The sequence below is a fragment of the Sciurus carolinensis genome, chromosome 4, assembly GCF_902686445.1.
Source record: "Sciurus carolinensis chromosome 4, mSciCar1.2, whole genome shotgun sequence".
Lineage (NCBI taxonomy): Eukaryota > Metazoa > Chordata > Mammalia > Rodentia > Sciuridae > Sciurus > Sciurus carolinensis.
This window is the reverse complement of record NC_062216.1, coordinates 161772480-161800412: the sequence shown is the minus strand read 5'-3', so window position 1 is coordinate 161800412 and position 27933 is coordinate 161772480. Positions and strand designations below refer to the sequence as shown.

The window sequence follows — 27933 nt, the reverse complement described above, 5'->3', positions numbered from 1 at the left end:
CCTTGACCTTGGGCAAGACACTTCGCCAAGCTCCCTTTTCACCTTTGTAGAAAGGTACCTATTTTTACCTGCCTTGCAGAATTAATGTGAGAATTAAATATAGTGTGTGCTTGCTAAATATATGTTATAATAATTACCATTATCCTGTCTTTGTCTCATTACTGTGTCTAATCTTAGGCAAGTCCTTCAAGTTCCACCTCAGTTTCCTCATCTGTCACATCAAGGGCACTAATAGGAACCCACAGCATTATGTTAGAAGCAAATGAGAAATGCCTAATGTAAAGTCTACTAGGCCTTTGTTGTCACTGATATTCAACCTCACTGAAGAGGCAGGCTGGTGTGGGAGAAGGAGCTCCCCCGCGAGCCTGGGAACCACTCCGGGCTGAATCAGTCTGCCACCTCGCAGAGTCCATAGGCAGGTCCTCTCTTCTCTCCGGATCTGCTTCTCTACTTGATACAGGGAAGACAAGCCACTGTGACTCCAGGTCCTGCAGTTTAGCAAGTTCTGTATGATAGAGAGCCAGGCCAGGACATCTGAGCGTACAGAAGCAGTCTAGAAGGCTGGCCACCGCCTCTTGGTCTGCAGACACCCATGGGGCCTGCCGGTCTTGCCCAGGGGGTGAGCTTTGGCTCTAGGCTGTAAACATACACGTGAAAGCGAGAACTCGGTGACGTGCAATCCTGCCCCTCAGCCGTCACACTGGGGCTGCTTCTCAAACTGTTTTACACTGAAGTGCGCGTTGCCTTTCAGAGGCTCATAACGGTGAAATGAACCCAGAATGAGATGGAAAAGGCTCCAGTGCTGACTGGGGTTTCAGGTAGCCGGTGGGCTGAAATCAGACCAGGCAACTGAAACTATGGTGTGCTTTACTGAACTAGAAATGTAAATTTGCGCAGCTCCGTCAGGACTGAAAGTTCGTTGCCTGCCACCCTTGCTGACTGGTTTTGCTAGAAACATTGCTTACAGCAAAGAAAACTCTGGCTACTTTAGTTCATAGCATAGGCTCTTTCGGTGGAAAGGAATTAGGGAGAAAAGAGTGAAAAGGAATTAAGGAGAAGAAAGGAGTCAACTACCTTTGAAAGGGGCTGTTCTGGGGAGAGGTGGTCGAATCCCCCACAGGATCCTTGCGGTATTCCACACGATCATTGTAATGGTCAGCCCGCGAGGCTGGCACCCATTCACAGCACAGGACTGAGGACCGGGTGGGAGTTATGAGATATATGGAGCTGGCCCCTGGGGCTGGGGGAGGGGGCCAGGGAACAGAGGGCTCTTTTTCCTAATTAGCTGTTTTCATACAGGGAACACATGACCCAAACACAGCCACCAACTGGGTCTTTGACATATACAGGCAGAAAGGGGGAGCTGGGCTTTTGTCTGCCGCAAATTCTTTCAACTTGCCTGTCACCCCAAGCTGCAAAACTCAACAATGAGTCAGATGAGCTGGACCATTTCAGATAGTTTGCTAAATGGACTTGGAGACAGGTATTGTTTCAACTCATTCAAGGTTGAAAAATACTGTAAAAGTGAAATTGGGTTAATATCTCTTTCCTTTTCTAAATAATTTTTTTTTTTTGGCTGTTTGCCTGAGCTTCCAGCATATTCTAAAATAGTGTGTACTTCAAAAAGAAATAAACGCATTTTAAGGAACCGTACTTCTCAGTAATAAATTCAACCTATTTATAAACCTTAATTGTTCTAACTGTCCAAACTTCCTTTTTCTCATTGACTATGAACTCAATAAAAACAAATGACTTCCAAGGAGCATTAGAAAGGAGCTGCCTTTGCCGTCTAATGGAAAGTAGTCGGTACGATGCTCCGTTCATGAATCAGCAAATTCAAAAAAGTAAGGGATAAAACAAGAAGGGGATGCTCGCTCTGCGGATGTGTACATGTGTGTTTGTGTGTGACACTGTTGATATTTAAGTTTGGATCAATGACAGAAATCTCAAATTGTTTCAACCATTTACTTAAGTGAAAGCAGTTATGCACCAATGATTTTTCCAAACCTCGAGGTAACATGTGCTAGCACTAACTCTGCTGCCTGGAAGTCATCAAAATGCCATGCCTGATGGCACTGCCCAGGTAGCCGTCACCAGAGCATTTCCATACTCAGCTCTCCAAGAGAATTTCCATCTGTAGCCACGCTGCAGGAAGGTTTAGAGAACTTCCAGCGCTAAGGTTAAAGAAACTTGCAACAAAATGCTTCTCTGAGTGGGCAAACACAGTCTTTCATGGACAGATTTGTTTAGAAAAAATCACACTGTGTCTCACCACATCGTCACTTCATTGCATAGCACAACTGGAAAATAGTGACAGAGACCATAGAAAGCTAGATGGAAACGTGTCAAATTAAACCCAGCTCAACATCTAGGGCTGACCAGCTCAAGTGGAGATAATGAGAAATAAAACCACATCTCTTAAATAGAGAACTGAAGCAATTACTCAGAAAATTTACCAGCAGTCCTTTTCCAAAATGCCTATAAAATGAAGACCAAAGTGTTTGGTGACTTTGAATGTTCACATAATGCTTTAAAGTCCCCACTTTAAGGACCCAGACTCATTCATACTTCATTCTTTTCAGTGAAAGACAGAAAACTGTCCTACTATGTAGCAGAAGCATTCACCTCAACTTGGTGATTAGGTTTCTGCCTGCAGAGACAGAACCTCTGGGCAGAGATTTCAAGGCCTGCTACTCTAGAAAGCAGTAGATAAGGACTTGGGTCCAGCTGTCTCCTGGAAGTGATGAAAACCCCAGGGTCAGCAGAACAAAAGGTAAAAGGAATGCAAAGCTCTCTTCTGGGGATTAGGCTAAAGTACTTTTGAAAAGAAATATCAATAAAAAAAATCAAATGTCAATCATTTTATAAATGAAAAGGAGTCATTAAAAAAAAAAAGTGTCCATCAGGCCACTTGCAAGTGTTTAAACTCAGAGGGCTCTTCATGTGCCCTCTTGGGAAGTCCACAATTATGGAATTCTGCAAAACAGTCCCATGGAAGTGGCAGGATGGCACGGGGAACATCTTGTAAAGGGGGCGCCCAGTCATTAATGTTTATTCCTCCTTTAAACACAGGTCATACTCTGTGTGTGATCCTCTCCTTTTGAGACTGGATACTTTGCTTTCAGCAGGCAGTGTCTTCTTTCTCTCTGAAAGTCCTAAGCATGTCAGGTCCCCCCAACAGAGACATGTTTCCAGCAAGGACCTTGTGGCCTCAGAGATAGCAAGTAGGACTGCAGCCAACTAATTCCACGGAGGTGAATTCAGTACATGGAGCTCAGAGAGAAGGAATGTGGGGAGGAAGGGGTGGCCTTACCGAAGCTGGGGGCACTATGCAAGGTCATGTCCCGGATCACCCTTGTGCCGAAACAGGACCACATCAAGAGGAACTGCTGGGCCACTTTCTTCAGGGACCCTTGTCTCTTGGCAGCCACCTACAAGGAAATGAATGACTTTAATAGTGATCATCTTGACTTTTCATTTATTACTATCTGAAAAATGACAGGGAGGCTCATGGGTCTTCAAGTTTAATACTGTAGAACAATGTTTTGTAGCAAAAATACATTTAAAATTAAGTCTTATGCTAACACTCATGTACACAGTCAACGAAAGAGAGGCTGACTTGGCTGAATCAGGGATGGGAGATGCAGAGTCCTGCCTCCTGCCACCTTCCACCTCCTAGAGCTTATGGCTGCTGGTGGCTCACTGTGGGCTCTGTATTAGCCAACTGTTCACAAAGGCAAGTGAGGTGCTACAGGACCCAAGGCTGCCTTCTGTTCCAGCTTACCAACCTTTACAACGCATCGGTCCACCATGGTATCCAGCCACTCTATGTAGGACTCGATGGGCGACTGCTCCTCCAGCAGGTGGTCAAACTCCTGGTACACTGTAAACAGAGAATCCCACACTACTCCTGCAGCTGAGTTGAAACAGAGGTATGCCTCCAAGGAGCAGAGGGATGCAAGATGAACACACTAAAACTGAACAAACCAGACTCCAGAGTCCGAGCAGGGCATTCACGGCGTTCTACCGTCAAGACCCCACCCCACCTTCCCAGGCTCATCTCCACGCCTGTGAGCGCGGAAGGTCTGGCCATCCCATTTGTCAGTTCCCAGCATGCTCGGCTTTTTTACACCTCAGTCCTTTTCTCAGGCAGCTCCTGGGGTTGGTTCTTCACCACCCAGCTGAGATGCAATCCTTTAACCCTGCCTCAGGCCCTTGCCAGCAGAACTGATCAGTGCTCCTCTGTTTTCTCATGGTGCTTAATTCTACCACTGATAACACTGGGTTATAGTTGGGTATGTGAATGTCTCCTTGCTAGTTCTTTGTCTGATATCTTTATTATCTTGTGCATTATCTGACATACAGCTGTTATCCGGTAAATACAGGCTGGAATGAAGGGCAGAGGCATTGCTGCTCTGTTGGTCCAGTTAGTTCACTGTGGTTCAGGGACTTCCCAGCTGTCTAGCAGGGAGATGCAGGGCTGACACCTACGCACTGGGCCATTGGCCTTCAAAAGCTTGGTACCCATCCTTAATCTCCCCCGCTTCCTGACCCTGCATCACCAAGCACTGTCCTCTTTGGTAAGATACAGTGCATTTGTGAATTATTTGTTCACAAATCATTTACCATTAATTCTGGTTGTGAGGCCAAGAGAAGACCTGGTTTCACATCCAGCTTTGCTACTTAGTGGCCACATGACTCTGGTAAACCTCCCCAACTCTCATCTGTAAAGTGGAGGTGACAAGGGAGTGTACCTCACGGGGTTGATGTGTAGATGAAATGAAGTCAGCATATGGTGGGTTTAATGCAGGACCTGATACACACTAGACAGTTGAAAAATAACTCGTTATTTCAGGGATGGTCTCTAAAATTCTTAATAGGGGAAGAGTGGACTGGAGGCAAGCTATGGAGGAAGAAATAGGGCCTGAGTTGAGACAGGGCTTGGTCAGGAAAGAAGCCCTGGGAGGGTCCACATGGTTCAATATTCCAGCTGCTCTGTTGACCTCTGAAAAGTCCTTAAGGAGAAAGAGTCATCTAATAAACATGGGACTTTTTGTATAAGCATCATAAGCTCAGACTGGGGGACTGGAGATGTATTCCCCTCAAGATGACAGTACAGAAGGCATATTCTGGCATGCAGAGAGGCCTGGGCCTTTCTGAATAGGAAACGGCATCTCTGCAGCATCCTGAACAAGGTCACTTGTGCCACATAGAAGGTGCAGGGTGCTGAAGCTGTCACCTCCACCCACCCTCTCAGCATCCATCTTTCTGAGACCCTCTGGAAGGAGTACTGATCTTCCCTTCCTGTTGTCAGGCTGCCTTCTCCTGAGCAGCATGGGAAAGGAAGAACCACCAGAGCGAGGAGGTGGCGGTGGACCGAGACAGGCTACGGGGATGCCCGGGCAGGATGGAGGGTGGCGGGGCCCGGGGCCTCTCCTGCGCTCTTCTCGTGGGAGCAAACACACTGCCCAGGCAGGGGAGTGTTTGGAGCAGCACACTCAGTCTGTATGTTGAAGTCTCTGTCCACACAGACACGAGTGTATACTGGCAGAAGTAAATCACTGTCCACCCTGTCTCAAGCGTTAACATGCCTGGAAGTTTCTCCTGCCAAGAGGTGTACCGACTCACATGACCTTCCGCTGAAACCCAGCCACAGACCCTAGGCTGACATATGCAGAGACAGGCAGTAAGCTTTAGTCCTCATTCTTTATGTCACCACCATGGAGGTATGCCTGGCATTCGGGGTCACATGTGGGGTCCTTTGCATGACATTGTGTGCTGCCCAACTGCACCAGCTGTGTTGACACATGTCTTCTAAGTCAATTGGCCCTGCTGTCTGGGTCGACCCATTTGATGGGAACAAAGGGGGAGGGGACCCAGGGAGAATGAAGGGTAGAATGCCACCTAAATAAATATCAAGATACTCTGTCTTTCTTCTGAAAGCAAACTCAGAAGGACTGAGCCCTGGTGGAACGCCTTACACTGGATGATGAGTTTCCGGTGTTCGTCGCGAGAATCTTCCATGGTATAGAGGGTTTGCTTGGTGATGCTGTTCAGGTCCACGTTCCTCCAGTCCTCCAGCATTTGGAACGTGATGTCTGCACTGTGGATCACCGTTCGAGATGCCTGTAACCCAATGCAAACTACTCATTAGCTTGCGGGCTGCTAGGTTAAAACCCCTTAGCTTTGTTTCCTTTTAATCCTCTTTAATGAATCTGCTTATGACATTCTGTAAACGATTCTGAAATTTTAGGAAAACTGAATTTCAGGAAAGCAGCAGACAAGTCCATATTGCAGAAGACTCAGACACTGTTTCCTCCTGATTCTCTTTTCCCTTCTCTCTCTGCAAGGAACTACCAAGGGAGTCTAGTCTAGACCAGACCCTGCTGTTCCCAGTTCCTTTGGTCTTGACCCCATCAAACAATGGGATGAAGGCCAGAGATCTGTCAGCTTTCTGATGGAAGCCTGTTGGATGGGGGCTGTGTGCGCCAGTGTGTCCCTAGCACTTGAGAAGCAAAGGCCAGGCCAGATTTAGGAAATGTTCCTGCTACCTCTGGCCTGTGATAGATTTAACCCCAGAAATTTCAGAATGTATAATTCTCATGTTAATGCATTCTAGAGCAGTTTAAGCTCTAGTTTTCTGGATTTTGCTTTTTTGTATACTAGGATGATTAAAAGCAATATGAATAGTTGAGATGGAGGAAAAAGGAAAGTACATTATAAGACTCAGTAGTGTGTATAATTATCTTTTAGAACATGACTTCCCCAGCAAACCCTCACTATTGAACTTAAATTTACAAGTTGGAACAGCACAATAAAAGCAAAGAAAAACATACCCAGGACCATTTCCTTTACCTGCATGTTTTCAAAACATCTTTTAATAAAATAAAGAGATTAAAAATACATAAGGACATTGTAATCTCCTAATGCTTCTGAATTTTCAGCCCATCGTAAATAATGACAATCCTTGTTAAACCCAAACTGTCCAAGCACAATAATACCCCACTTAAATAACTAGAAGTTTCTGAAGGCCAAAAAGGCCTAGAATATATCAGATGTAAAAGTCAGGTTTCTGGATTTGAACATACCTACTTCATATCCCGACTTGGCTGCTAACAAGCTCATTGATTTGGGGCAGGCAAGATAAACCTCCGTTGACTGCTTTATGACACAGAGAGGTGATATACCTATGTATTAAGGGGGGCCGCTGCTGAAGGTCGAGATAATGTTTGAAAAGCATAATGCACAGTGTGGGCAGTCAGAGCTCAGTAAAAACAGTCACTGCCGTTCTGGTTGCTTCTCTTTGTCGCGGCTGTGGGGTAACTCAGGGCCTTTGCACGTAGTGTTCCCATTCTTCTTCCACCTTCCCCCAGCAGCCCTGTGTCACGATGGTCCAGCTTAAGTGTCACACCAGAGAGGGGCTTTGTCTGACTGCCTTATCCAACTAGAATGCACTACATAGTCTACTTGTTATGCTCTTTCCATTCTCTTTCCTTTGTAAAACTCACATTTTGTTGTTGTTGTTTGCTTCCTCACCTGCCAGGGACAGGTGCCACTAAGCATAGTGTTTTAAGTAGACACTCGAGACTTCTGGAATGAGTGGCTGAGCTATGAGTGCCACGTGTCTTACTCGGTGTGTCTGGAAGAGCCGGGATATGTGAATCTTGGGTCTGAGTGTTAAGGGGAGTCTTCAGTTGGCTCTTGTTAGTCTGGCTTTCTCTGTGTGTGTCTGTGTGTTTAGGTATACGAGGGCAGATGTTCTGTAGCATTTCATTTCTAGCACAACCCAGTCTTCCGACGGATCCAGGAACGTGTCTGAGGGCTGCCCAGTGGATGGGAAAGTGGCATTTGCCAATTAAATTGCATACTGTCTTGTGTGTGGAGAGTGGAGAGGGAATGTGTGTGTGTGTGTGTGTGTGTGTGTGTGTGTGTGTAAGCTTGTGCATCACTTGGTTATAGGCATGGCTGTGGATGCTTATACCTACATGTGTTGAAGTGGCAAAGTCCTTCCTGAGCCATCTGAGCCCCAGAGGGAAGCACCAATACCATATCTGTGTTCCCTGATCTGACCTAAGGAGCATTCTTCTAAGCTGGAGAAGAGGCCAAAGGAAATAGGGCACAGAGTGGGGTCTTTCACTTTTCCTTCATACACTTTCATGTTTGAATTTTTTATGGTAATACATGTCACTTTTGTGCTAAAAACAATGCAGATCTGGAAAAACGAAACAAAATTGGGCAAATATTTAAGGTACTGTGTAGCTTTGAACTCTTGGATGCCACAACAAACAAATCATCCTGTTTATCCCTTTGAATTATCTGACTCGGAGGCTCACAGTGGGGGCAATTTCAACCCCCCAGGGCTGCACTGGCCTTCACAAGGGGTGGGTGGGACTATGGGCATCTAGTGGCTACTGGCTATGGACACTGCACAAACAACTCCACACAACAAGAACTTAGGCACACACAAATGCCAACAGGGGCTGAAAAGCTGGTTGACTTAAGGGAAACCCAAAATTGTGGCCCTCCAATATATCTGAAAGGTTTAGGGGCAACTGATGTCAGAAATGATTTTGCATATGCGTTGAAATTAGTTACTGGTTACCAGTTTTATTCCTCATCTGTGGAAGTTGAACGTAGTAGAGAGAGCACCCTGACAGAATGCAGGAAGTTGTTTTTCTGGATTTGTCCCCGGGGTTTGCAATGAAATGACTCAGCAGTGGGTAACAGACATAGAGGGGACAACTACCTGGCAAAGATGATTTAGTGATGTTTGCCGTCTCAGGATTTGGGAAAACCTTCTCGACACTGCAAGAAGAAAAAAGTGAGTTGGAAATGCATGCATGCTTTAAGATCCTACCTTGATTTTCCAGGGGCAGATCTCAAAAGGTAGCTTCCTCCTTTTTCCTAAATCTGTCTCATTGCCCACCCCCACTTCGTGCACCCACTGGCAAAACCCTGCATTTGATTCTTTGTTCTCCCGTTTGGGTTCAACAACTCTTTCCTAATGGTGATATCTGGGGTACAGATTTCAAAGTCACTCACACGCCACACTTGCAGGTGTGAGAAATGGTGGCGTCAATCAACCGTGAGTAAAGGCAATTACTTACTTGTCTTTCATTTCGCTAATTACAAGCTCAATCACTTCTCTCCATAAATAATTGCAGGAATCAAATGGAAGCTTTGAAGAAGTCCCTTTAAAAAGTAGTATGTCTAATAGGAAACCTTGATTGAGACTCCGTGGCGTGTGGGGGTGGGGAGCGCTTCTAGGGTGGAACCCGGGCTGCACAGTGATGCAGCTTTGGCATTTTTTGCCAAATTATTTCCATGATCTGTTTGCAGGTTTTATGGTCACTGCCTTCAGGAACATACATAACAAGCAACATAATAAGCTGATCATTTGAAGTGAGGTGACCTTGTATCTGTGAATTTTGAAGCAGACAAGATATGCGCCTGCCCAAGGTCTTACAGTTTGGGGTGACATTAGTTCCCCCACCCCAACCTTCTCCAGATGCACTCGAGGTCTCCCTGCGAAGGTGGCTTCCTCCAGGCAGGCACAGGTGGAAGTTCCAGCAGACCTCCTGGCTGCCGACTTTGAACGGGTCTGTTTTGTCAGCTTAATTAAAATGGGCATGGGGCATTCTTCTCATTAATTTCTGAACTGGTCAAGAAATAGTCCCAAATTTCCCTAGGATTATTCTAATTTGTACTCAGAGCTGGTTTGATTTGAAAAATAGGGTGTGGGGTGGAGGAATGGGGTGGGGGGGGGGCAGATGAACTTCTAATTTTCCAGGCCGATCAATCGTTAATCCTTCTCCTTAATTACTTTTTCTTTAACTTTGTGATGTGGAATTTAGTGCTGGAGAAAAGAAAAGAACTGAGAGCCGTGAAATAAAGCGGCTTTATCAATAGGTGATGGGCACTGCAGGCGGCCCCAAAGCACCTCTGAAAGGGCTCCTTTGCCTGCGGAGAGAGGGTCATTTGATCGCCTTCATTTTCCTCACTGGCACTTATTTCGGGCAAGAATAGCAAGCTGCATTCAAACGGGGCTTTAAGAAACATATATTTTAAAGCCCTGTTTTGCTTAAAATCATTTCATCTTTGTTTAATAGCAACAAATGAGCTGCACACAATGCTTGTGTCTCACACAAGCACTGACACATGGTGATAGAAAAATAGCAGCAGTTTTCTTAAGATACAACTCGTGCTGGGGCATGAGCGGCAATGCTCTGCAAAGAGCCGCAGCCCCGGACCCCTTATGAGAAATATTAATTTGGCTTTCTAATTAGGCAGAGACTGCACGAAGCCCTGAGCTGTTCTGTCTTTAGCTACCGCCATTGTGTGGGCAGAGCTTCAAGGAATCTCAGAGTTCCAAGGTCAAGCCGACCTGAGTTTGTGGCTCCTACTGACCAGCTGTGTGGCTTTGGGGAAGTTGCTTGGCCTCTCGGATTCTCATCTGTAGACTAGGGATACTATTTCCGACATTGCAGAGGTGGCATGAGGATGTCATGGAAGAAGGAATATGGTGGTGATAAGCAGAGACTTGGGAGTAAATTCTGTCTGTCACTTATTACCTCGCTAAGCCTGAATTCTTCCTGTAAAAAGGAGACGTGCGCCGTCCATAATTAACACACAGTACTTAGCGCCATACCTACTGCTTGGTAGTCAAATGGTACATGGGAGCTATTATTTTATGTAAAATGTCTGGCACTGAAATGTTATATTCTGCTCCCAAATTTGTACTTACATTCAAATTTGATGTTTCGCAAATTTTCTGGGAGGTCGTGGAGAGCCACTTTTAGCCACTCATCCAGCTGCTTGGCAAACTTTCGAATCACCTGAGTTAAGCTAAAAAAGAGAAATGACGCTTTTTGAGTGCCTCGTGTGTCGCTCGTCCTCCTAAAAGGTCTTGTTTCCCCTAATGGTGTGTCGGCCGCTACCAGGAGGCTCCAGTCATCTTAGCAGCTCAAGGACAGAGCTGGCAGCCCAGACTTTGTGGACAGCTGGTGGAAGGGACTAACCAGGGCCAACTTGGTGCATCACGCACAATTGTAAAGCCCACTGCAAGGTGAGGTGGCATCCCGAACTCTTTCTGCAAGCAAAACACGCTCCTTCGTGTTTTGGAAGATGGGGGCGGATGAGGACGGTGGGCTGCAGCCTGAGAAGGCTGTTCGGCTGTTGGCCTTCCCTCCTCATGCTATCTAAGTCCCTCTTGTCCACGTCCTCTCAGACAAGCTGGAACCCTATCTGCTGCATACAGAGATACCTTCCCACTCAGTTTACCAAACTGCTGCCATTTGGCAGAAGCTGGGAAGCAACCATATTTTTAAAATTGGCAACAGCCCTAATACGGGCCTTACAACTGTATTAGATTTGGAGAGTCAAGGACCATTTTGAGACAGGAAGTGGGAGGGGCCAGCTGTGCAATATGAGATGGAAATATGGAGTTGAAAAGATACTGAGGGACCCTTTCAAGTCCCACCATCCAAAACATCTGCTCAAGACCTCCTCTCCAGTTTCCTTCACGTGAAGTCCTGCTCGCCCATGCTGTACACGTGGACCTCCCTGATACGGACGACCCACGTCATCCTTGCCTTTGACCAGTGCCACCTACCCTGTCCTGGTTCAGTCTTCCACTGTCTCTCTCCCCTCAGACCATGATCACCGACTTCACCCTCCAGGGGTTCTCCATTTTCTCTGGTCACCTGCTCTTCCCTTTCCATGCCTCACATCTCTACCCTCTAAGTTCCCTCCCCACCAATTGGTGGCATCACTCCCTGCTACTCAGGGACGAAAGCACAAAAGGAATCCCATCATCGACCTCCTGCCACCTGCATGGATCGTGTTCCTTCTTCCCCACAGATTCGAGGAGCAAGTTCTCCTCTTTTCCCAGAACTAAACTCACCCTCCTGCCTTCCAGGAACCTCACATTACCAACTGTCCCTTCCCCTGCATATTCAACTTCTTCCTCTCTACTGGATTATTTCTCTCATCATTTTAATGCATTTAAGAATGCTTTGGGGAGGGGTGGGGGGAAGGGAAAAAATAACAATGAATCAAACAACATTACCCTATGTAAATTTATGATTACACAAATGGTATGCCTTTACTCCATGTACAGAGAAACAACATGTATCCCATTTGTCTACAATAAAAAAAAAGAATGCTTTGCCTTAAAAGTAAAATAAATAAAATAAAAACTCATTTCCTCAACTCTCCTCAAGCTACCACCATGTCTATCTCCCACTTAACAAGCATCTTCAAAGAGTGTTCCAGACTCTGTCCCCTTTTCTTCACTCCCATTCACTCCTCACCTTGCTCCTCACCTAGCTCCAACAGGGCAGCAAGCTCCATCCATGATGCAAACCCAGTGGACTCATTATGGTTACCTCGCTTGAAATCTTGGCAGCACACAAGTCTGGTACCCACCTCTGCCTTTTGGACACCCTGACTTCCCTTGGCCTCCATGACTCTTTCCTTTACTGACTGCTCCTCCCCGACACAGAGCTCATGGCCCTCTACCTGGCTGTTTTATTTTCCAGATCTAGCCCTGGGCCCTGTTCTCATAGAGTCCTTTTCCTCCCCGGGTTAGTAACTTCCCTGTGCCCTCAGCTTCAGTCAATATCTGCGACCCTTGTACATCTCCAAGCCCACTGGGTCCATGAACTCTCTCTTCACAGGTCCCAAAGTCAGGTCGAACTCAACAAGTCCAAAATGAATTCTTGATTTTCCCCTCAGACCTGGTTCTTTTCTCATGTTAAACTCCACTTTCCATGAAGTTTTGTTTTTAACTTGTTTATTATGAAAAGTTCCAAACACATCCCAAGAAAGGATAACAAAACAAAACTCCAAGTACCCATGACTCAGCTTCAAAAATCAGCAATATTTTGCCAGTTTTATTACATGTCACATTTTCTTTTTCAGAGTGTTTCAAGCAAACTCATATTATTATTCATGCTCAGAAACTAAGCGTGCATTTCGGACTCACAAGGTTTGAATGGGTATGTGTGTACACACATACATGCACATGCGTGTAAAACCTCCACACCATGAGAATGCTTAGGACAGTGAACAGAATTCCTTAACATCATCTAAAGCCCAGTCGGTATTCAAATTTCCCTATTTCTCTCTAAGACATCTTTTTGTTTGTTGGAATCAGGATCCAAACAAGGTCCACATATAGCATGCAAGATATAACGTTGCCGGGCGTGGCGGCACATGCCTGTAATCCCAGTGGCTCAGGAGGCTGAGCCAGGAGGATGGGGAGGTCAAAGCCAGCCAGCAAGAAGCAAGGCACTAAGCAACTCAGTGAGACCCTGTCTCTAAATAAAATACAAAATAGGACTGGGGATGTGGCTCAGTGGTCAAGTGCCCAGAGTTCAATCCCTGGTACCCTCCTCCCTCAAAGAAGATATTAACATTTCCTCTTCAATTTCTTAAATCCTTTTTTTTTTTCTATTTTGTGTCATTGATTTATTGGTGACACCATTACTTGTACCTTGGGATGTCCCACACTTTGATTTGACTTTGTTCCATAGAGTGTCACTTAATCTACTTATATATCCTGAGTGCTTTCCCTTAGGTCTAAAGACTTGATTAAGTTAACTTTGTAAGAAACAGTAGGTGGCCTCTGTGCTGCCTGTTGCATTGTCTGATAAGGATCATAATGTCTGGGTTTTCCTCATGAAATGGACTCATTTGGTCTCCTGTCCTGCTACCAAGTACTGCAGGTTTTACCTCCAGTTCCCTCTCGAGCGCATTCACTTTTCTCCCTTTTCTGCCACATTCAAGCCACCATCATCGCTCACCTGGACTATGACATTAGCTTCCCTGCCTACCCAGCTTCCCACCTCCACCCCATCACAGTGAGAAAGGGATTTTTGCAAAACCTCTGCAGTGTGATCAAATGTACCCTCTGACTAACGCCCCTCAGCACTTCCACAATTCTTGGAATGGAGAACCCAGACCTTGCCACACCCCAAGGCCCGTCCTCTCACCTCCTTAGCCTCCCCCACCCCAGCTTCTCTTTCTCCTGCACTGACATCCCAACTCCACTGGCCCTCGCCCACGTCTCTACCCTCCTCAGGGTCTTTGCGGCTGCCCTTCTTTCTGTCAAGAGCCCCTCTCCTGCTCAACAGTTCTGCATCCATCCCTCCACCTGGGTGTTACTTCTGCAGGAAAACCTTCCCCTCGAAGCCCTGAGACTGTTCAGAGCCCCAATGATTCCTCCTGGAAGGCCCGTGGTTGCCATGATACACTAACTCGCGTGGTTATCTGAATAGTGGACCTCCTTCCTGCGAGCCATGCGCACGGCAGATGGCAGGGGCTGTGTTTGCTTGTCGCTCTGTCTTCAGCACCCAGCACAGTACCAGACACCCAGTAGGCACGCAAGCACTGCTCAGAGGAATGAAGGCATGAATGAACGACTCCCAGTTGCCAGACAGACAGACCTCAGGTATATTCTCCCCACCAGGCCCTGCCAAACCATCGCCTCTCCCCCTCCACTGTGATGACGGCCACTCTCTCCCTCGGCCTGTGTCTTACTCCATTCCCCCAGCACTGGCCTCCTTTCTCTCTCTCTCTTTCTTTCTTTCTCTCTCTCTCTCTCTCTCTCTCTCTCTCTCCTCTCCCCTCACTCCCATGAACCCAAGGGCACTTAACCACTAAGCCAATTCCCAGCCCTTTTTTTTTTATTTTTTAAAACTTACATTTCTTACTGTAGGTTCATTAATTAGCTTGAGTTTTCAAATACCCTGAAATTGGATAATTGAATAATTTATTTCATACACACACACACACACAAACACACACATCTTTTCCTGTGGAATAAAGTTCAGAATTTCCGTGAGTCCCTGACTCATTTAAAAAGAAGAAAAGATAAGAATTACTGTGGCTTGAATTTTGTCATGTGGCAGAGACTGACAGGGTATAGCAGGGATTATCCAGCAGGGTACTGGGTACTGGGGACTGAACCCGGGGATGCCTACCCACTGAGCCACACCCCCAGCCCTTTTTATTTTTATTTTGAGACAGGGTCTCGCTAAGTTGCTTAGGGCCTCTCTTGGTTGCTGAGGCTGGTGTTGAACTTGTGATCCTCCTGCCTCCGTTGCCTGCCGCCAGGCTCTGGGATTACAGGCATGAGGCACCACGCCAGACTCTCTTCCTTTCTCTTTTTCCAGCACTACAGGCTCTTGTCCACCTTGCATGGCTTTGCACTTTTGGTTTCCTCTGCCTGGAAGGCTCTTGTCCCCACGGTGGCACGACTCTCTCCCTCAACAACTTCCAGGGTTGACCATGCTGTTCCAGTCACCGACCTCCTCACTATCTCAGCTCCTCCACCGTCTCAAGATTCTTGTTTCTGCTACATATGTTTAAAAGAGCACTTTGGCTTCCAAGATGAAAATCGACTACAGGATGGCAAGGACAGCAGAGAGCTCTGTTTGGATACCCTGCACAAGAGTTGTGACAGTGCAGATGGTGCAAGGCCAGCAGGCGTTCCGGGCAAGTGGATGTGGCGTGTGAGGACAGACTCAAGCATGTCTTTCTGAAAGCAAAGGGAGCAAAGCTCCCCTGTGCCTTGCAGGCTGCCTGGTCCACGGGAGGTGTGAGTGTTGAGTACAGAGTGGACCAAGGACTGCATGTGTCAGAAAGGTCAAGTCCAGAAATGGTACTCATTATCGGCACACTGGATCCAGTTTCTAAACGAGAAGATTTTTTAGAATGTCTGGCTGCTTTGGACAGGCCAAAATGTAGAACAGTTCTGGTGACAGTCCAATGGCGGGGAGGGCTGCTTGCCCTTCTCCAACCATGACATGTTCTGGATACTCACACGGAGTTGGAGCTGGAGCAGGGGAGCAGAGACTAAGCAGCAGGACTGTGGATGGGCCTTTCACTTCATTCAATCATTTGCTTTTATTATGCTAATGAAAAGCAGGGAGGAAGTCAGCCCAGAAAAGATTCTACTTGGGGCTTTGGAATTTGGGTCTGTAGCCTTTTAGGAGAGCTGCTTTGCTGTGGTGTCAGGCAGCAGGTGAGGAGTTGACTCCCCTGTCACCTGGTCTGAGAGATGCCTCCCCAAGTCCCAGGCTGCTCTACTTCCTACAGCATCTGCCGGGGCTGTCGCCCTCCTGAGGATGACATTCCTTCCTCCATGGGGCTTCACCTGCAGCCAGGGGCTTTCCCCAGCCCTGCTTCCTCCCCTGTCTCACTCCCTGGACTGGGACTCCAGGGTCAGCAGTGCACTTTGACCGGCCCGCTTCCTCCCCTCTGTGTGTCTATGGCTCCAGCTGTGGGACTCCTCCTGCATCTTAACTCACTGGCAGGTCCCTCCAATGGTGATGCTGTTACAATGGCAACAGTGTGACAATAGCAATGACCTGTTAATGAGCGCACCAGCGCCAAGCTAAATACTTCACACCTCCTCTCTTGTTTAATCCTTGCCTCAGCCCTGTGAAGTAGGTACTATTAGTCCCAACAGAGAGGTGAGAAGCCAGGCTCAGAAAAGTCATTAGTCCAAGGAAATGTGGCAAGTGACAGAGCCAAGATTCAAGTCCAGGTCTCTCTGATTCATACTTGTTCTCCCGCTGTCTCAGGTGGTGAAAATAACCGCACCTGCACTTCGTAGGTGCCTGGGTCTCCAGAGCCATCTCCTGATTTTCATTGCTATTCCTTTAACATCTTGGGTGTGGTCCTCAGTCTGCCAAACACACACACACACACACACACACACACACACACACATTTTCTTCTGCTAAAGCAATTGCTGTTAACAAACACTATACCAAGATCACTTGAAAGAGGTAAAAACCCAAATTTGAGAATGATATACCTTTCCTATAAATAAAAATATGATTCATGTATACTGGGTAATAGTGTCACTTGTTCACCTGAAATTCAACATGCTTTTCTGAGTTGGAAAGAAGGGGAGAGTCTGAGTCCGTGAATTAGGAGCTGCACCCCAGCCTGGCCAGGGTTGAGAGAGAATGGCTCAAGTTGATGCTCATTTCCATCCAGATCAAGCACATGGCCGGGCACACAGGAGGCACTCAGACAAGAATAGAAGTGAATATGTAAAACTGAAAGGTCAGCTATCAGATGGACCTCCATCTTTTAAGTAACTTTGTCTTCCTGATTTAATGGGAAAAGCATTAGATTTGTAAGTCAAATCTCTCAGCGGTGCATGCCTGTAATCTCAGCGCTTGGGAGGCTGAAGCAGGAGGATCTCAAGTTCAAAGCCAGCCTCTACAATTTAATGAGTCCCTAAGCAACTTAGCAAGACTCTGTCTCAAAATAAAATATAAAAAAGGCTAGGGATGTGGCTCAGTGGCTAAGCACCCCTGGTTCAATCCCTGATACAAAAAAAAAAAAAAAAGAAAAGAAAAGAAATCAGTGGTAATTATTTACCTATGTAACGTGTGTGCACGTGTGTACACAGCACCTGTAATGAAATATTAGAAGCATGTGAAATTTTCTTATAATTCTATGTTTTGCCAATCCCTCAGAAGGCACCTTTGTGATCCAAAATGAAAATAGAGATTTAGCTATTATCCAGTTCACTTGATCAATGCATAAGAATGAATTCAACAACACAAAGCCTAAATGAGACATACACACATGTACACATAAATATGATTATAGAAACTGAAATTCTGTCTTCACCCAGAACTGTTGAATGATGCAGAAAAGGCTGAGACTAAAATTTGGCTGTAATCTCACCTGCAGGTAACTTTCGTGAGCCTGTTTGTTTATCTGTTCCACTTGATGGAAAAAAGCATCATTCCCACCATAATAAGAAAAGGCTGGATAATCTACAAACTCATAATTTTAACTCATCAAAGAGCTCAAGTCGCAACCACATAGCCTGGAATTTTAAGACCTCAGAACCACAGGGCTTGCTTACGACTGAGATAGTCCAAGCAAAAGAGAATCCTGCTGCTGTCCTCGGCTCCAAACTGACTATCAAAAGCACCAAGTCTCAAAGCAATGGTCGTAAAGTTACATAGGGGAGGCTCTGCAGCAGGAACATTGAAAATAATAAGGCCAACAAACAACTTCCAACCTAAGTGAAGGTGCTCCAGAAAAATTAGAAGCTAAAGGTAACCACAGCAAGTACAAGGCCGAAACCCAGTGAACTCCCAAATGAACGGATTAACTCCACTCCTTACAGTCAGAGCCTAGGAGAAGAGGCATGTCCATTTCTAGGCATCAGTACTGTTACTACTGTTATAAACACTGTTCTGTAGTCAGTCAAAAATTGTAAGATACACACGAATATTGAGAAAAAGAACTTACTTTCAAGAGAAAGCAAGTAGCATAACCAGACTGTCAAACAACAAATTTAAAATAGTATCAATTCAAATGATTCATAGTAACATGAATCTCATGGAAAAGATAAAACAGTAAATGTGAACACATGAGGGATTTCAGCTGAATGCAGGGACTATACAAAAGAACCAAAAGAAATGTTAGATATGAAAATAAAAACAAAATATGGTTCCAGAGATGAACAATACTTTCAACAGTTCCTTCACACTGACAAATCCAATGAAAGAATCAGTAACCTCCAGCAGGTCATTAAAAATCATTCAATTCAAAATCAAAGAGAGAAATCAGTGAAAAAAGAAAAACAGAGCTTCAAGAGTTGTGGGACCATATCAAAAGGTCTAATTACCTTGTTATTGAAATACCAGAAGGAGAAAATAATGAAAAATATTAAAGCACAGATCCAAGAAGCTCAGAAAACTAAGCAGAGTTCATAATGAAACAAAACTCTTAGACACATCATTGTCAAATGCTGAAAACTGGCGTGAGAGGGAGAGAAAAAAAAGAGAGAAAAAAAAATTTTGAGGGTGGCCAAAGAAAAAGACATATTTCACACAGATAAACAAAGAAAAATGTACAAAAGGCAAACATGCAAGTCCAAAACAATGGGACAAAATCTCTAAAATGTTGAAAATAAAATACACACACCCTTGTCAATTCAGAATACTATATGCCATGAAAGGATTTTTCAAAAATGAAAGAGAAATCAATTATTTTTCAGATAAACACTGAAATAATTCCTAACCACCTAACCTGCAATATAAGAAATGTTAAAAGAAAAATCTGCAGGCAGAGGAATATGATATTATACAGATAGTAATGTTTACCCAAAGAAATGAAGATTAAGGCTCATTAGAATGATGATAGATATAAAAGATTGGCATCCATATCGTGAATCACTCTGAAAGGTAACTATCTAAAGCAGAAGTAGTTACAACATTTTGTAAGTTTATAGCATATATAGAAATTAAATGATAATGGCACAAAAAATGGATGAAAAATGGGAATGTACTGTTGTAAGATTCTTATACTACATGTGAAGCAATATAATAGTATTTGAAGGTATATTTAACTAATTAAAGATTATACAAGCCCTAAGCAACCATTAAAATTTTTTAAAAGTATAAGTAACAAGTCAACCATGGAGATAAACAGACTGAAAAAATAGAATTAACCCTAAACCAGACACAAGAAGAGGGAAAAAAGGAACAAAACCCAATGAAGCTAATGGAAAACAATTAGCAAGATGGAAGACTCCATCCATATAATGAAACTAAATGTAAGGGTCTAGATAAAGCAACTAGAAGGGGAAATTGTCAGATTGGATAAAAAAAAAGGCAAGATTTCAGTTTATGATGACTATAAGAAATCTATTACAAATATAAAAAAGAGTGACCAGAGAAACAGGGTCTGAAAAGATGCCATGCAAACACTAATTCTTTTTAAAAAGCTAGAGCATATATGTTACTATCAAAGTAAACTTCTGTTTAAGAACTATTACCTGGGATAAAAACAAATATTCCATTTATGAAATGGAGTCCATCTGTCAAGAAGATATAACATCCTAACTTGAATGTATTTAATAATAAACCTTCAAAATCAGCTTCAAAATACATGATGCAAAAATGGATAGAAATAGACAAATCCAAAAGTAAAGGTGGAGATGCATTCAATAGAACAAATGTACAGAAAGTCATTAAGGACAAAGAAAAGCTAAACATTATCAATTAACTTGACTTAGCTGACAATTTATAGGGCCCTTCACCAAATAATAGCATGGAAAAAACATCAACAAAGACCACATTTGTGGAGATAAAACAAGCTTCACTAAATATAAAAGAATTGATATAATACAATACTGTACTCTAACCACAAGGAAATTAAACTAGAACTCAATAATGGAAAGATACCTGAAAAATCTCCAAATATTTAGAAATTGAACACTTATTTCTAAATAACCCATAGGTCAAAGAAAAAGCCATAAGAGGAAGTAGAAAATATTTTTAATTGAATTAAATTGAAACTACAACATATGAAAATTTGTGGAATGTTTCTAAACAACAACTAGAAGAAAATTTGTATCATTAAATGACTTTATAGGAAAGAAGAAAGATTTGTAATCAATGACCTAAGCTTCCACTTGAAGATATTTAAAAAGAGCAAAACAAACCCCAAAATAAATTAAGAAATACAACAAAATTGAAAATAGAAAAAATTTTAGAAACTAGAGAAACCAAAAGCTGTTTTTTTTTTTTTAAGAAGATCTATATATAACATTGACAAATTTCTAGGCATACAGATCAAAAAAAAAAGAAAGGAGACACCAATTAACCAGAGCAGGATTAAGAGAGGGGACCTTATTATAGACCCTACAGTTTTTAAAAGGACAATAAAGAAGTATCAACAACTTTAAGCTCATGAATTTAAAATTCTAGATGAAATTCGACTCTAACTCTTCCAGAAAAAGAGAAGAAAGCATTTTCTAGCTCATTTCATGAAGCCAGGAAAATCAGTCCACTCAAATAAGAGAAATGTATTATAAGAAAAGAACATGAAGATCAACCTAGATATAAACTACTCAATAATTTATTAGCAATTAGCAAAATTCAGATCTAGCAATGTATTTTCTATAAATCACGAGCAATTAGATCTACCCTGGGGAAGAAAGACTGCTACAATATTTGAAAATGAAACATCATAAAAATCTTCCATATTAACAGGCTAAAGAGGAAAAACCATATGATGATCTTGAATCAGACAAAATATCCAACAAAATTCAGAATCCTTTCATGAAAAAAATTCTCAGCAAACTAGGAACGGAAGGGAACTTCCTCAACCTGATAAAGGGCATTTACAAAAAGCCTATACCTAGCATCATATTTTGTAGTGAACAATGAATACTTTACCCTTAAGATCAGGAAAAATGCAAAGATGTCTACTCTCACCTAGAGGTCCTAGTCATTGTAATAACATAGAAGAGAGAAAGGTTATACAGATTGTAAATCAAGAAACAAAATGGTCTTCCTGGGCACAGTGGTGCACATTTATAATTCTAGTACATTTGGAGTTGAGGCAAGTTCAAAGCCAGCCTCAGGAACCGAGAGAGGCCCTAAGCAACTTAATGAGATCCTGTCTTGAAATTAAAAATAAAAAGGGATAGGGTTGTTGCTCAGTGGTTAAGAAGACCTGGATTTAATCCCTCGTACAAAAAAAAAAAAAAAAAAAAGAAGGAAAAGAAAAGAAAACAATAAAACAAAAGGGTCTCTTATCCTAGATCACACTTTTATACTAGTGAAAATCCAAAATAATCTACAAAAAGATATTAGAACTAATAAGTTAATTTAATAAGATCTCATCACACAGAATCAACACACAAAAATACATCATGTTTCTGTAAACTAGCAATAAACAATTAGAAACTGAACTTTTAAAAAAGAATTTATAATAGTACCCAAAGCACCCAAAGCATGAACTACTTAGATACAAATCTAGCAAAACATGAACAAGATCTACATGCCAAAAAACTATAAAACGCCAATGAAGGAAATAAAGAGGACCTAAATAAATGGAGATATATATATATATATATATATATACCATGTTCATGTATTGGAAGACTCAGTGTTAATGAGATATCAATTATTTCAAAATTTATCTACAGAATTCTCAATCAAAATCCCACGGGACTTTTAAAAATTCTATAAAATTAATATGCCAAAACATAGGACCAATTTTGACAAAGAATAACAAAGTCTCACTACTTTAAGATTTACTATAAAGCTATAATAGTCAAGCCGATGTGGTATTGGTGAAAGGTGGAGCAAATAGACAAATGGAACAGAACATGAGAGTTCAGAAGTATACCACAAAGGTATGGCCAAATAATTTTCCACAAAGCTACAAACCAATTCAATAGAAAAAGACTAATAGAAAATTCTATTAATCTTATAAACAAATGGTACTGAAATATTTGAATCTTCATCTGCAAAAAACAAAAATGAATCAAACCTTGACCTCTTACACCTTGCATCATATGTAAAACTAAAACATGAATCAAGCTGGAAGTGGGTGGTGCAGGCTTATAACCCTGTCTACTGCTTAGCCTAGCTAAGCAGAGAGGAGCACTTGAGCCCAGGAGTACAAGACCAGTCTGGGCAAAATAGTGAGGTCCTGTCTCACACAAAAATAAAACTCAAAAACTTCTAGATGAGAACACAGGGGGAAATTTTTGTGATTTTTCATGGCAATGAGTTATTAGACGACACTGAAAGTGAAATCAATAAATTTTTTTGATAAATCAAAATTCATCAAAATTAAAAAGTTCTGTTTCTCAAATGATAATTAATAAAATGAAAAAAGCAAGTCAAAGATTAGGGGAAATATTTTCATAACACATGTCTGCTAAAGAACTTATATCCAGAATATATAGAGTACTCTCCAAACTCATTAACGAATAAAACAACAACCCAATAACAACAAATAGGCAAAAGATTTGAACAGATATTTTACCAAAAATAGATATGTGAATGGCAAATAAGAATGTTTTCAAGCCGCTTGACATCCTTAGTCACTGAGATAATGCAAATTAAAATCACCATCAGATTCTACACAACTTTTACAATGGCTAAAACAATCAAAATCCCAATAACATCAAGTGCTGTTGAGGACGCTGAACAACCAGGACTGCCAACATTGCTGTAGGAATACAGTGGCAAGTTCTTAGAATGTCAAATGTATATTCACTACGCACCTTGGCAATCACACTCTTAGTATGTAAGCAAGGGAAATGAAAGCTTTCACAAAACTCTGTGTGCATATTTTGATACTGGTATATTTAGAGAATTGAAAAACTGGAATCAACTTAAATGCCCTTCAACTGGTGAATAGAAACACTGTGTATATCCATACTGTGTAATACTACTGAGCCCTTAAAAAGATCAAATTGCTGACACAAACAACAAGGGCTGTGCTAAGCGAGAGAAGTCAGACCCAAAGGCTACTGTACGATTCCATTTATACAAGATTTTGGAAAAGGCAAAACCAGAGACAGAAAGTAGAAGAGTGATTGCCAAAGGCTGGCAGCGGGGAGATGGATGACTAAAGAGGAAAATGAAGTTATTTTTTGAAAGTGATGGAACTATTTTTATCATATAGACTAAATAAAAGTGGCAAATGGTAATAGATATAAGCTCCAGTAGACCTGAATTTAAAAATTAAAATGAAATAAACAATTATAGGAGATATACAGTAAAATTGGATGGCACAAGTTCACAAGAAGTCTTACCTTTGAGTCCATGATAGATCTAAGACAAAAGACATTGGTACAGCAGAAGAACTAAGTAACAATAAAATTGATCCAAAATGTAGCAAAATAGTAAGTTGTTAAATCTTATCGATGTTGGATGTAGATGCTCATTAAACTCTTCTGCATGTTTTAAATATGCATTATGAAATAGAAATAAAATCATTAACCAAGGGGGAAAAATAAGATTGATCCAAATAACATATGCATCAAAGTTTGAACCTTAAAAACTTGAGTTCCTGGGGCTGGGGTCATATTGTGCTTGCCTAGTATGTGTTCTGTGTTCAATCCCCAGCACCAAACGGGCAGAGAGAGGGAAGGAAGGAAGGAAGGAAGGAAGGAAGGAAGGAAGGGAGGGAGGGAGGAAGGGAGGGAGGGAGGGAGGAAGGGAGGAAGAAGAAGAAGAAGAAGAAGAAGAAGAAGAAGAGGAGGAGGAGGAGGAGGAGGAGGAGGAGGAGGAGGAGGAGGGAGGAAGAGGAGGAGGAGGAGGAAAGAAAGGAATGAAGGAAGGAGAAGAAGAAGAAGGGAAGGAAGGGAGGAAGGAAGGAAGAAAGGAAGGAAGGAAGGAAGGAAGGAAGGAAGGAAAGAAAGAAAGAAAGAAAGAAAGAAAAAGAAAGAAAGAAAGAAAGAAAAGAGGAGAAGAAGGGAAGGAAGGAAGGAGAGAAGAAGAAGAAGGGAAGGAAGAAAGAAAGGAAGGAAGGAAGGAAGGAAGGAGAATAATAAGAGGGGAAGGAAGGAAGGAAGGAAGAAGAAGAAGAAGAAGAAGAAGGGACAGAAGGAAGGGAGGGAGGAAGAAAGAAAGAAAGAAAAGAAGGAGGAGGAGGAGAAAGGAAGGAAAGAAAAAGAAAGAAAGAAAGAAAGAAGAAAGGAAGGAAGGAAAGAAAGAAAGAAAGAAGAAAGGAAGGAAGGAAAGAAAGAAAGAAAGAAAGAAAGAAAGAAAGAAGGAAGGAAGGAAGGAGAAGAAGAGGGGAAGGAAGGAAGGAAGGAAGGAAGGAAGAAGAAGAAGAAGAAGAAGAAGGGACAGAAGGAAGGAAGGGAGGAAGAAAAAGAAAAGAAGAAGGAGGAGGAGGAGAAAGGAAGGAAAGAAAGAAAGGAAGAAAGAAAGAAAGAAAGAAGAAAGGAAGAAAGGAAGGAAAGAAAGAAAGAAGAAAGGAAGGAAGGAAAGAAAGAAAAAGAAAGAAAGAAGAAAGAAAGAAAGAAGGAAGGAAGGAAGAGAAAGAAAGAAAGAAAGAAAGAAAGAAAGAAAGAAAGAAAGAAAGAAAGAAAAAAGCTAAGTTTCTTCTTTTTAAGTATCAGTGGAACATTCACAAAAACTGGTGATATATTAGACAATTTAAAAAAATATATCTAAATGAAGTCCCAAGAAGAAATAGTTTGGACAACAGTTTCTAATTAAAAAGCAATTTAAAAAAATGAAAATGAGTCATATAACCAGAAAACAATAGCCCTTAGCACTTTGATATTTTAGAATGCCCTTTTAAATTCTTGATATAAAGAACTCCAAAATGAAATTTTAAAGTGTCTAGAAAATAGTAATATTAAAATATTATGTATGAAAACCTAGGAAATATAACTAAAATAGTGCTCAAAGAAAAATCTAAGACTGAAATACTCATATTAATAATCATGAATGAAAGAAAATGATCAAGTATTTATTTTTTGGCCAGTTCTATTGTTGTTGATAAAACCCAAGTATCAAACACATAGGAAGCACTCAATAAATATTTGTTGAATAAATGAATAAGAGTACACTTAAGAAAAGTAAAAGGATTAAGTTAATAAAATAAAGCAGAAATTAACATGTGAGAAAACAGAAAAAATAAGAGAACCAATAAAATACTTAAGAGATTATTCCTTGACAAAAATTTACACAAATAACAAAGAAAAGGAAAAAAGTACAACTGCAGAAACGAAAACAAAACATAAAAAAGCAGAAAGTCAATCAGAATAACCCATTTGGTTCAATCCTAAGCAAATAAATTTAAAGATGTGGAAGAAATGGAAAATTTTCCAGGAAAATACTGTTTGCCAAAACTTAGAGAAGATAGAAAATCTAAACTGACCAGTTTCTACAGAAAAGAAGGAAAAATGTCAAAGATCTGCCTCCACAAAACACCAGGCATAGATGCTTTCAAAGGACAATTAATTTGATATACTCTTCAAGTGCAAATAATTCCGACACTATGTAAACTGTTTCAGGGTTTAGAAAAAAAGAGGAAAGCTTCCTTTTATGAAATAAGTGTAAAATTGATAGCAAAGTCTGACAAAGATTAAATACCCAAAGAAAAATGCAGATCAACCTCACCTAGGACTTTTAATGAATAAGATGCAAATAAAACATTAGCAAATAAAATCCTGCAGTACCTCTTAAAGAAAAATGACTAAGTAGGTTTATTGTAGGAATATAAGAATGGTTTCATATTGGGAAATGAATAGTATGATCATTTCCATAGTTGATGAGAAAGCATTGGATAATGGACAACAACTGTCCTTCATAAAAATTTTTATTAAGATGGTAATCTCTTATCGTGCTAAAATTTTTCAATTGTCAGATCAACATTGTGCTGAATGAAGAAATACTAGATGTATTCTTACTGAAGTCAAGGAGGACCTTAACATGTTCTTGAAGTAGAAATCAACATAATTAGATAAGAGAAATAAATGAGAGGTATAAAAATCAGAAAGACAAATATAAAATTGTCTTTATTTATAGAAAATATTATTTGAAACCTGAAAAATCTAAGAGAATTTTTTTAAAGGTATGCAACAGTAAGATAATTAAATTTAATATGGTTAGGCCAAATACACAGATATCAATAGTTTCATATATAAAAATATTTTAAAAATAGGTAAACAACCACCAGTCAAGAGATATGAAGGAAAAGATTATAATTACAACAGCAACAAAGGTCAGGCACTCTGGAAAATGCCTGTAATCTCAGTGACTCAGGAGGCTGAAGCAAGAGGATTCTAAGTTCCAGGCTAGCCTGGGCAGCTTAGCAAGACCCTGTCTCAACATAAAATAGAATTAAAAAGGATAGGTATATAGTTCAGTGGTAGAGTGTCCCTGGGTTCAATATCCAGTACTGGAAAAAAGAAAAAGCAACAAAAAGATGAAATATCTAAGAATAAATCCAAAGGGAAATACATAATATTTATATGAAAAATATTTATGACATTCCTGAAGGTCTTAAAAGGAGATCAGAATAAATGGAAGAGCAAACTGTGTCTAAGCTAGGAATTTTCAGTTTCAAAAAGATACAAATCTCCCTAAACTGATCTATGCATGTAGTACAATCTCCTGTGTGTATACACAGTACATACTGGATAAGCCAATGCTAAAATCGTTCATACTGGAGAATAAAATGTGACAATAACAGGAAAATTCTCAAAAAGGAAAGTAATGGTGAGGAGAGCTAGCCTACTAGATTTAGAACATGTTTTTAAAAGTACAGAACTTAAAACAAGTGATTGTGGAACATGGATCGCAATATCAATAGTATAGGTAGAAGCTTTAGAAATAGCCCCAAGTACATACAAAATTTACTGTGTGACAAAGGAAGCATCTCAAGTAAGTGAAGAAAAAATTGAATAATCAATGTATGGTTTGGGGACAAGAGAGGTACAGACAAGAGTGAATTTGGACTTCACATCTTATATCAGGATGCATTCTAAATTGAGCAAAAAAAATGAAAAGTAAAACATCAAACCATAAAGGGATTGAGATAAGCCATGAAGAAATTATTTCACAAATGGTACAAGAAATACTTTTTAAACTCTGACACAAAATCCAGATACTTTCATCTTATAGAAGAAAAAGTAGGTCCAAATCTTCACCTTGTTGGCTTAGGATCAGACTTCCTTAACAAGACTCACATAGCACAAGAAATAAAAGCAAGAATCAATAACTGGGATAGATTCAAACTAAATAGCTTTCTCTCAGCAAAGGAAACTATCAGCAATGCGAAGAGAGAGCCTACAGAGTGGGAGAAAATCTTTGCCACTTATACTTCAGATAGAGCACTAATTTCCAGAATACATAAAGAACTCAAAAAACTCTACACGAAGAATACAAATAACCCAATCAACAAACGGGCTAAGGATATGATCAGATGCTTCACAAATGAAGATCTACAAGCAATCAACAAACATATGAAAAAATGTTCACCATCTTTAGTAATAAGAGAAATGCAAATCAAAACTACACTAAGATTCCATCTCACCCCAATTAGAATGGAGATTATTAAGAATACAAGCAACAATAGGTGTTGGCGAGGATGTGGGGAAAAAGTACACTCATACATTGCTGGTCG

At 41.5% G+C, this 27933-nt stretch overlaps 1 protein-coding gene across 3 annotated transcripts in view; it reads right to left on the bottom strand.

Moving 5' to 3' along the window:
* The window catches only part of Rfx4 (regulatory factor X4), a 156031-nt gene that overhangs the window by 30540 nt on the left and 97558 nt on the right, over positions 1 to 27933 (bottom strand). For all 3 annotated transcript variants that reach the window (XM_047548259.1, XM_047548260.1, XM_047548261.1), the window contains 5 exons: positions 10745 to 10845; positions 8747 to 8805; positions 5982 to 6126; positions 3789 to 3883; positions 3314 to 3431 (listed from right to left, as the gene is read on the bottom strand). In XM_047548259.1, coding sequence (XP_047404215.1) covers positions 3314 to 3431; positions 3789 to 3883; positions 5982 to 6126; positions 8747 to 8805; positions 10745 to 10845 — 518 coding nt within the window. The remainder of the gene's footprint in view (positions 1 to 3313; positions 3432 to 3788; positions 3884 to 5981; positions 6127 to 8746; positions 8806 to 10744; positions 10846 to 27933) is intronic.